The sequence below is a fragment of the Lathyrus oleraceus genome, chromosome 4 (genome assembly GCF_024323335.1).
Source record: "Lathyrus oleraceus cultivar Zhongwan6 chromosome 4, CAAS_Psat_ZW6_1.0, whole genome shotgun sequence".
NCBI lineage: Eukaryota > Viridiplantae > Streptophyta > Magnoliopsida > Fabales > Fabaceae > Lathyrus > Lathyrus oleraceus.
In genome coordinates this window covers 73528587-73540228 of record NC_066582.1, presented here as the reverse complement: position 1 = coordinate 73540228, position 11642 = coordinate 73528587, and the positions used below count along the sequence as shown (strand labels likewise).

The 11642-nt window shown below is 34.9% G+C and overlaps 1 protein-coding gene across 1 annotated transcript; it reads left to right on the top strand.

Annotated features, from left to right (window-relative positions):
* The first annotated feature begins 3460 nt into the window (after positions 1–3460).
* LOC127073475 (pyrophosphate-energized vacuolar membrane proton pump) lies at positions 3461–7677 on the top strand. The gene is made up of 8 exons (XM_051014628.1): positions 3461–3949; positions 4755–5329; positions 5419–5798; positions 5910–5996; positions 6094–6424; positions 6525–6935; positions 7027–7086; positions 7220–7677. Exons 1-8 carry the CDS (start codon positions 3700–3702, stop codon positions 7424–7426), a joined length of 2301 nt encoding a protein of 766 aa, XP_050870585.1. The 5' UTR covers positions 3461–3699; the 3' UTR covers positions 7427–7677.
* The last annotated feature ends 3965 nt before the right edge of the window (positions 7678–11642 follow it).

The following is an 11642-nucleotide window of genomic DNA, read 5'->3' as shown; positions in this document are numbered from 1 at the left end:
TGATGTTCTCAGAGTCATCTCTGCTATGAATTTTGCAAACATCTGTGCCTTTAGAGATTTCCTGGGTTGGGAAAAGACGTAAAATATAGACATCTCGATTGACCACATGGTTAGTCGCCCGACCAAATCTGGTCGTTGAAGTACTTGCTTCAGTGGAAAATCAGTGCAAACAACAACGATATGTGCTAGAAAGTACTGCCGTAACTTCTTGGATCTGCTAACAAGGGCCAATGCTACCTTTTTTATTTTTTGATAACATGTCCCAGGTCTGAGGCTTTAAAGATACAATACAGCAGAATCTGGGTATAATTTACCTCTCTTATTAGGACAACACTAACTATTTTAGTGTAGATGATCAGGTAGAGGAATAAAACTTCCCCAACAACTGGTTAATATAGGAGTAGTGGGGGTGATATGACTGTCTTTAAGGATGTGAATGCTTGCTCACATTATGAGGTTCACTCAATGTGTGATTCCTTCCTTAACAACTTATAAAACGGTAAAACATGTTGAGTTGATATGGAAATGAACATGTTCAGAGCCATCAATATCTCGTTCAACTTTATTACTTCTTTCTTCATCGGTGCTACCGTCTTAACAACTGCCCTATATTTGTTTGAGTTTTCTTCTATGCCTCTTTTCTTCAAGTAAAACCCCAACGTTTTATTGACTATGATCCTAAAGGCACATTTTTCGGGATTGGGCCTCATGTTGTACTATCAAACTCTTTTAATATACGAGTGATGTGTTCATCATGTAGCCTTGCCTCGTTGGACTTTACAATCACATCATTCATATAAAGTTGCAGTATTTCACACATCTATTCCTTGAAGACTATGTTCACCATCCTCTGGTACATTACCCCAACATTCTTTAGGTCGAAGGGATGTTGTATTGACAATTGGCTCATTTAGTCATGAAGGTCGATTTGTCTCAATTTGGCTCAAACATAGGTATCTGGTTATAACTAAAGTACACATCTATGAACGACAAGAGTTTGTAACCAACCGAACTATCGACTTGTTTGTATGTGTTTGGAAGTGGGTACAAATCTTTGGGGCACGTCAGTTGAGGTCGGTGTAATCAACACACATTATCCATTTTCTCTATTTTTTACTAGTACGACATTAGAGAGCCATTCAATGTATCCTACCTTGGAGATAAAGTTAGCATTAAATAAACCCTGTACATATCAGGCGAAAGGACCAACATTCAATTGACGAGACACTACGCTTAGATCCATGTTCGACATTGCGTCGGGAGAGATTACAAAAAGGTCAACATTGGCTCTGAGACACTCAATGAGCTCTTTATTCACTGCGGGCAGAAGATCATTATCTATACAAACCGACTGTGATGGGTTATCATTTAGTCAGACAATTTCAAACTCGCCGTTTGGAACTAGCCTTAAGGCCTTAGTTTTGAATCCTACTGACGAACTACCTTGATCATTCTGAGGGATTTTGTCTTCTCGCACTTCAAGGTAGACAATGTCAAGTGCTTCCTGAACATTCGTCTATCCCATCTTAGAGGTAATGGCGACTACAAAAAGGATCCTTCAATACCATTTTGTGTATAAGGCGAGCTAAACGCAAATCAGCCACAATAATGACTGACTCACCCGAATTATTTGGATGTTTCATCTTCAAATGGATAATGGAGGCTATTACGTCTAATGCCACTAGAAATGGCCTTTTGAGGATGCATTGTAGACGATTTTGCAAGGGATGATGATGAAGCATATTTTCACAGTTCTCTTATTTTTTCCTTCTCCGAACGAGATCGAGAGATTTATGGTTCCACATGGATAGGTTCAGGAGTCATTGAACGCTAAAAGGTTTTCACCTTCGCACGACTTCAAATCTTTCATGTGCAGTCTTAATCTCAAGAAGGCTCTGAGGTACATCAGGTCACATGAGCTCTCGCTGTTGATGAGAATCCCCAATACATAATTGTTGACTATGACGACATTTACGATTAATAGAAGCGTCACATCAAGTGTTTAATCAAGCTTCCCGTGGTCTCAAAATCCTACCATTTCAGCATAGGACACGAAAGACTATCTAATGACATTTGATGATAAACAACAACCTCTGACCTGATTAAACTCATTCCTTTTGGATCTATTGCCGACCGATCTAGAACAAAATCATTTTAATTTATTTTATAATAGTGACAAAAGTATTATTGTAATTTTAAAAATAATACTTTTATGTATATATATTTCATTAATTTTTTAAAGATGTGAATGTTATTTTATTTAACTAACGTATCAGTCATTGTATATAAGTAAGTCACCAAATCAAGATGCACTCGAAATGATTTATAAATGTATAAATATTAAAAAAAAGTGATTTTATAAGATCTTTTTATTCATATCGATCTTTTATATAAATGTTATGACTAAGTTATTTTTTTATGACTAAATTGATAGTGAATAATTAAATATAAAATTAAATTAGTTATAAGTGGTTAAATATAAAATTAAATTAGTTATAAAAATCAAAATTTCATTTAACAGTTTATTCTTCTTAAAGGAATGATTGTATAACTTATTGATTTATTTATATTTTTTATATTCTCAGAAAAAATATTATATTAAGAAAAACAGAAATATATATTAATCAATTAAATATATATTCGTTAAGTTATATTTTTAATATTAAAATATTGATATAATATGATTGAATGTTATAACTTTATTAATTAATGATATAAAAATTAATTTATTCTGATAGTACATTATTTTTAATTTTTTATATTAATCAGTAAAATTATTATTATATTTTAAATATTTATTTTAATTTTTTAAAATTTTCATTTCACCATTTTAATTGTTTTTATATATCCACTAGATACATCTAATTGTTTGTGTATATAAATTATTGATAGATTTAAAAACAACAACAACATTAATTTAATAATTCACATAAATTAAAGAAAATTGTATAAAAAAAGAGAGAATACTTTTATTAAAATGTCTAGTATTTTATAAATATAAACTATAAAATATTAAATATTAAACTAGAAATAATATTAATAAATAGAAACAATTAAAAAAGGAAAAAGATTATTGAAAATATAAACTATTAATTATTTTTAAAAAATACTTTTACTAATAGATTCCTCGAATTGAGACTATAAAATATTTATAGAATATTAGAATAATTTATTTTTAATATTGAGACTATAAAATATTTATTATTGAAAAATTTTATATAGAATATTAGAATAATTATATATATTAATATAAAATTTTAATGAAAGTAATTTCTATACACTGTCTATTCAAATTCAAAAAATAAGTTGAATATTAATAAAAATTTAATAATCATAATTAATTTATTAAAGAAGTAAGGTGAAGCAAAGTAAAAAAAAGTAGTTCGTAATAATAGGAATATAAGAAAACAACCTCGAAATGAGATTAAGTAGCATAATTATTAGGAAAAATTGACAAATTATTTCACACATTCATTCATTCCCATCTTATAGTAAAATAAATTATTAATTTCATTATCTCAACCACACACCCTCTCACTCATCTGTCATCATTCCCATTCCAACTCCAACCCTATCTTCTCTCTCTCTTCCACATATAAAACCCTCATCACCCTTCTACCCATTCTCACTCGTTCATTCTTCTTCCTTCATTTGCGTTCTTTTTTTTTCGTTCTTATCGTTTCGTTCTCTGTTTTCACTATGGGAGCAGTTATTCTCCCAGATCTCGGTACCGAGATTTTGATTCCCGTTTGCGCCGTCATTGGAATCGCTTTTGCCCTTTTTCAATGGCTTCTGGTTTCCAAGGTTAAGCTCACCGCTGGAAGAGATACTGCTCCTGAAACACCGGGGAAGAATGGGTACAACGATTCACTCATCGAGGAAGAGGAGGGTATCAACGACCACAACGTCGTTCTCAAATGTGCTGAAATCCAGAACGCTATTTCCGAAGGTATATCTCTCTCTCTCTCTCTCATCGTGATTTTTTTTTGGGATTCTGAGATCTACCCTAGAAAAATATTTTTTTTTTCTTTTTGTTTTTCCCTCTTTTTGAAATATACAATTTTTGAAGCTGAAATTGTTCTGTTTGTATGTATTTAAATTTTTTGAGTTAGATCTCGTTACCTATATGTTGTGGATCTGTGTTTTGACTGCGAAATCTGGTGATTTGAATTTTAAATTTCAATTTTTTAATAGTTTATTGTTCCACTGTACTTTGTTTGTGTTATTGTTATTTGGTTTCTTCTCGTATGAAATCCTATAGATTTTTTAACGTGTTAGATTGTCTGGAACATGATTTGAACAGTTCTTGATTTACTGATTATTATAAGATGGTGTTGGTGGTTGGATTTGGACCCACACGTCCAAATCTTATAGTAAAGTATTATTTCGCAATCAAGATTAATTTTTTGTTGCCGTTTTGTTTTGCTTTAGCTATTTTATTACTATATTTTTTTACCTGACAGTAAAATCATGGTTATAATTTGAAATCATACTGGAGACCTAATTTGGTTATCGTTTCCATACTCTATGGAGTTTCGTTTCTGGTTGATATATTGAAATGGTTTGAGATCTTCTATGATGCCCTCTTCCTGTTTTTTTACTAAAAATTTGCAATATTTTCCCTATAATTAACTCTAATTTGCATCCTAAAGTATAATTTATCATTAATATTATTTGATCAAAAGTTTTGGAGATGATTAGGGTTTTCTTAAAAGAATGGATCACTGATTTTTTTGGTGTTTGAATCTTAACAGGATCAACCTCTTTCCTTTTCACTATGTACAAGTATGTGGGAATCTTCATGGTGGCTTTTGCCATCTTGATATTCCTTTTCCTTGGCTCCGTGGAAGGATTCAGCACAAGCCACCAGCCTTGCACTTATGATGAAACTAAGATGTGTAAGCCGGCTCTTGCCACAGCCATTTTCAGCACCATATCTTTTGTGCTTGGTGGCATCACATCAGTAATTTCTGGTTTCCTTGGAATGAAAATTGCCACCTATGCCAATGCAAGAACCACCCTGGAGGCAAGAAAGGGTGTTGGGAAAGCTTTCATTACCGCATTCAGATCTGGTGCAGTTATGGGATTTCTCCTTGCTGCCAATGGTCTTTTGGTTCTTTACATTACCATCAACCTGTTCAAGATTTACTATGGTGATGACTGGGGTGGTCTTTTTGAGGCTATCACTGGTTATGGTCTTGGTGGGTCTTCTATGGCTTTGTTTGGAAGAGTTGGTGGAGGTATCTATACTAAGGCTGCTGATGTTGGTGCCGATCTTGTCGGCAAGGTTGAAAGAAACATTCCTGAGGATGATCCAAGGAATCCAGCTGTAAGGAAATTCCATCCTGGAACCAGTTTCTTTGGTTTTTTGTTTATTTAGTTTTTTGCTTATGTCTCTTTGAACTCTTGTGTATTCAGGTTATTGCTGATAATGTTGGTGATAATGTTGGTGATATTGCCGGTATGGGATCCGATCTATTTGGTTCATATGCAGAGGCATCTTGTGCTGCCCTTGTTGTTGCTTCCATCTCTTCTTTTGGGATAAATCATGAGTTCACTGCCATGTTGTTCCCTCTCATCATCAGTTCTGTGGGCCTCCTTGTTTGTTTGCTCACCACCTTATTTGCAACCGACTTTTTTGAGATCAAACTTGTAAAGGAAATTGAGCCAGCATTGAAAAAACAGCTTGTTATTTCAACAGTACTGATGACTGTTGGAATTGCAATTGTTAGTTGGATAGCACTCCCATCTACCTTCACCATCTTCAATTTTGGAGAGCAGAAAGTTGTCAAGAACTGGTTAGTTTCATAACACTTATTGTTAGGGTTTCAGTCTATTTACGAAATAATGATTTGAATCATAAATTTTGAACAGTCTTAGTACTTACTGGATTGATTTTGGCTTTGCAGGCAGCTATTCTTGTGTGTTTCTGTTGGTCTTTGGGCAGGGCTTATCATTGGATTTGTTACTGAATACTATACCAGCAATGCATACAGGTAAAAGCAATTCTGAATCATATTTTGCATTTTCACCTTCATTCATCTAATTGATTAGATATTAACATGAGTTACATTTTCTTTCTGAAATTTGCAGCCCTGTGCAAGATGTTGCTGATTCCTGCAGGACTGGTGCTGCTACCAATGTTATCTTTGGTCTTGCCTTGGGATACAAGTCTGTTATCATTCCAATTTTTGCCATTGCAATTAGTATTTTTGTAAGTTTCAGTTTTGCTGCTATGTATGGTGTTGCTGTTGCTGCACTTGGAATGTTGAGTACTATAGCAACCGGATTAGCCATCGATGCCTATGGTCCAATCAGTGACAATGCTGGAGGTATTGCTGAGATGGCTGGAATGAGTCACAGAATTCGTGAGAGAACCGATGCTCTTGATGCTGCAGGAAACACAACTGCTGCCATTGGAAAGGTTCAGTTTTCCTCTTTTTTTTTTTCTTTTCTTTTCACCTAGTTCAATATATTCTATTATTCTAGTTAAGTTCTTGATGTATGTTGTAACTATGTTGTAGGGGTTTGCTATTGGTTCTGCCGCCCTTGTGTCTTTGGCCCTTTTTGGTGCCTTTGTGAGCCGTGCTGGTGTTACAACCGTCGATGTCCTGACTCCCAAGGTTTTCATCGGTCTGATTGTGGGCGCCATGCTCCCTTACTGGTTTTCTGCCATGACCATGAAGAGTGTCGGAAGTGCAGCATTGAAGATGGTTGAGGAAGTTCGCAGGCAATTCAACACGATTCCCGGATTGATGGAGGGAACCGCGAAACCTGACTATGCCACATGTGTTACAATCTCCACCGACGCTTCCATCAAAGAAATGATCCCACCTGGTGCCCTTGTTATGCTAACACCCCTTATTGTTGGGATCTTTTTTGGTGTTGAAACACTTTCTGGTGTCCTTGCCGGATCATTGGTTTCTGGTGTACAGGTAATTAATGTTTGGTACCCACTGTCTGCTGCTTGTAATACAATCAATATTAATTCATGATGCAATGTGGTTGTTGTTGTGTTGATTACAGATTGCCATCTCTGCATCCAACACTGGCGGTGCTTGGGATAATGCCAAGAAGTACATCGAGGTAAAATACTATTTTACTAAATAGATTGAGCTGTATGATACTATATGATATGGGTCTTATTATATTAAGGGACTGTAGATGTTAATTAATTAAATACTGATCCAATTGATTTGGTTGAAATGAACAAAAACAGGCTGGTGCCTCAGAGCATGCAAGAAGCCTAGGTCCAAAAGGGTCAGACCCACACAAGGCAGCAGTTATTGGAGACACCATTGGAGACCCATTGAAGGATACATCTGGACCTTCACTTAACATCCTTATCAAGCTGATGGCAGTTGAGTCACTGGTGTTTGCTCCTTTCTTTGCAACCCACGGTGGTCTCCTCTTCAAGTTTTGGTAATAGAAGAGCATCGTCCATCCCACCCACCAACCAACCAACCATGGCGTCTCTCTCTTTTTTGTTAGTTTGATGGCAACTTGTTTTTGTTTTTTATTATTATCTTATTATTATCCCCCCTAATCCCCTCTTGTTAGATTTGAGATACTTAATTAGGCCGAATCTTTTCCGCGTGGTCATTTTTCTTGTAAAAGTCCAAGTTGATACGATGGCGATCATATTTTACTGTCTTGCCCCGCGTGGTCATTTTTCAATATTCCTTTCACATCTCCAATTTTACATTATTTTCTAATGCTGCCTGCTTATATTTTATATTGTTCTATATTAAAATATAGTATATGAAAATCAATTTAATATTAACTACTCGAATGCAATGCATTGAATACTATACAATATTCTTTGAATATATGACTAGTACTGAATACTGATATAAACAACCGTTCAATGAACGGGGCTGTATACATTATTAGTAATTTGATTTTTATTTACAAACAATTTTCTTATAAAATATTTGTGCCAGCTGTATTCATAAAATAATTTTGCCAACTGTATCTGATTTTTTAGCTTGTACGTCTTAGGTTCCATTAAATGCTTTGTTAGATAAACGTTTCTATTATGTTTCACAATTATAATACTTTGTTAGATAAACGTTTCTATTATATTTCACAATTATAAGTGAACTACTTAATATACAAGAGTGTTTTAAAATAAATAATTTACTTTAATTTTTAATATCTATTTTGTTAATATTATTTTTATCATTTATAATATAAAATAAATGTATTTTGATAAAAATATCTATCTCTTTTTTATTTATTTATCTTTCAGTGTGAAATGATAAGGAGAAATATGTAATACTATGTTATGTAAATTCAAAGTCATTAGTTCTTACAACTCGATCGGTTTAATTTAATAGTATTTATATTCACGTAAGTTTGAAATTTTTTACCAAAATATCTCTAATTTTTGATTTTTTTTACCAAAATATCTCTAATTTTTGAATTTTTTTCAATCTATCCCAATTTTATCCCACTTTTAAGAAAAGACGTCAGATCAATTGACGTCAACTCCTAAGTCAATTGACATCAACTCCTAAAGTTAGTTTGTCAATCCAATTGTCGTCCATGTGTTAGTTTGTAAATGAGATGTCAATTGGTCTGACGTCTCAGTGTAAAGTGCAATTTTTGTGTTATAAATATAGGCGTCTCAGTGTAAAGTATAATTTTTGTGTTATAAATAGAGGTGTTGTGTGAATCATTTTTTCACCTCTCATTTCATTATTTTGCAAACATGTTTGGTGTTCGTCTCCGTTATGAAAATGTGGTTTATTCGAGAGACAAACCTTCGATGTTGATACTCTTCTGGAACATCACTAGTTTCGATCAACTGAAGAGGAAGCTGGTTCGTTGGTTAGATGGAAAAACACCATAAGAGGAAAAAAATTAGAAGTATTGAGATACTTGATAGTATATTTGATTGGGTGTGAGTCAAAACAGATAAACATGCTAGGGAAATGATGTTTGGACGAGATGATGTTAATTTGATTGTTGTAATCAGTTAGAAATGTTTTGTTTTAAGTTTGATTATGTTGTAGTGATGTTTGTTGTGAACCTTGCTGTAACAAAAAGATAACGATATATAAAAATTCAAGGTTACAAAAATTAAAAGGAAATAGTATCTTATGATGCAGATGTAACTCCTCCATTGTGACAATTGTTCTTATTGTCTCATGGTTGACGACATATACTACACAATCTTATTATTTTATCAGTCGTATCCATTTATGTGCTAATACACGTGTTGTTCGGCTGTCTTTTTTTCTTTCTTCGCATCTCATCGTTGTGTCAAACTATGTCACCTTCATATGGAGACCAATATTCATCCATTGGTAGCACTGATAAACTTTTGTTATACACATTCATGACAATAATGGTCTTGTAAACATCAGATAGATGACTGTAAGCGTCCTGGCGAGTATGTGTGACAACCTCTTTCATCTGCAATAATCTCTTTCATCTCCGATAAGATGTCTCTCCTCACAATGGGTGAATCGCACAGAGGAACAGTTGCAAATATAACATCTTATGTAAGCGTTTAATTCTTCTTTATTTGTCTAGAAAATCTTTTAATAACGATACTTAATTTGTTATTTATCTTTTATAAAGTAACATGTTTTGTTGTTTCTTTTATATGATGTTTCAAGGTTTCGAACTCGGGTCCACGAATATGTACACATGGACCCGATGATTCAACCGTATGTCGAACTCGTCGGTTTTGGACATATAAGTAAAACAATGTCTTGGTCGGCGGATAATAAATTCATTCTTGCGTTATGTGAAAGATGGTGTCTCGAGACACACACATTCTGGTTTCCAACCGGTGAGTGCCGTGACGTTAGAAGACGTCGACATGCTATTGGGACTGCCTATCGAAGGTAAGACGGTAAATGGTAAAACCAACTATGCAAATTCAATTTGCATGAACCTCTTGGATGCTGATTTGTTAGATGATAACTCGAGAGGTCCAATTATATTCCTTTCACGCCTTAAGGCATATTATAACAGCTTATAGTTAGATGAACATTCTACTGAAGAGGCTCGAATAATAAAAATTAGGTGTTACATTATGCTTTTAATTGGTTCTTTTTTATTTCCCGAAGGTAGTGATTCTAGTATGCATGTTATGTATTTACCTTTACCAAGACATGTAGATATAATAAGAAGTTACAGTTGGGGACCCACTTATCTGACTTATCTTTATAGCTCTTTGTGTAAAAATTCACACAAAGACACATCTATCTTTTCTGGATGTGCTGTTTTTTTTTCAAGCACGTGGTTGGTCCAAACTACCATCCCTAGCGCCCGTCAACAACAACCCTTTCACATTCTCGTATGCACAAAAGTAAGTTCTTTAAAATGGACTATATTTACTTACTTTACCGATTATTATCTTAAAATAATATTTTTACCTTTATGGTGCAAATGATCGGCACGTGGTATGAGTTATAATAAATGTCCTAGACACTGTATTACCTAACATCATAATCTCTTGTATCACCCTCGATCGACAGATGTATGGCCATTAACCTAACTAATTCGTAATAATTTATTAATTTCTTCTACCAAATTTATAATCTAACATATGTTCACATTTCAGTTCATTTCGCGTCCATATCTAAATTTGGATCATGACCATGAAATCAACGAACAAGCCGCAGCCGTTTGGACTGCATGCACACCGATCATAAGATTCACCACTATGGAGATGCATAATAGTGATCATGTTAAATTGCAGTTCGGTATGCTTTAACACATCCCAGATCCCCTAGCAACCCTAAGAGAATGACATCTACGCAAAGTTAACGACTGATGAAACTTTAACCCATGGTAAAACTTCGCTAGATCTGAGTGTCGCAAATGGAAGCACCACCATGACGATGTCTTAACTGACGCTGTGATACCAACTGAAGAAAAACCAAGTCATAATTATATGGCTTGGTACAAATCGGATGGTTTTGAGTTCATCGCCGAGGATATGTATCTATACGACCCACGTTAGACAACTTACACACCAGAAGCCTCAACATCTAACCCATAACAACATTGTTAGACCGACTACTCACAACCCCTTATCCGTCAAACTTTCCGTTCCACAAACACACAAACATACAACCCTAACATGCCATAAAGCCAACCACAATACCAAGAGCATACCCCGTACCACCACCAACAACTAGATCATCATCCAAAGATCCGACATCGCTATGCACCCAACACATCACCCTACCAAAGCCGCGTTAGCCAAAACACTCAACGATCATTTAACACCAACCGTCCCTCCTCCTACCATAGCCAAGAAGGCCAAACATCTCAAAACCAAAACCTTCAACAACCATATGTCTACCAAACACCACAACAATCTTTTAAACCTTTCCTCAACGCATCATTCACACCAATGTCTCCCTTCAATCGTCCCGATCGTCCTACAACAACTCAAGCACAACCCAACTACCTTGGCATGGACCATGAACTCAGCTATGGCGATACACCTTCGATGCATACACAAGACTACACTGATTTGTCTGACTATCTCAACAGGCAATCTCCTGCCGTTGATAGTGATGTGCCTGGACCCTCAGATACTCAAACACCTGGGGTGAATCATCAACGTGGGTAGCTAGGGGATGTGGGACCGGAGGTCGGTTAGGTGATCCCGGTCA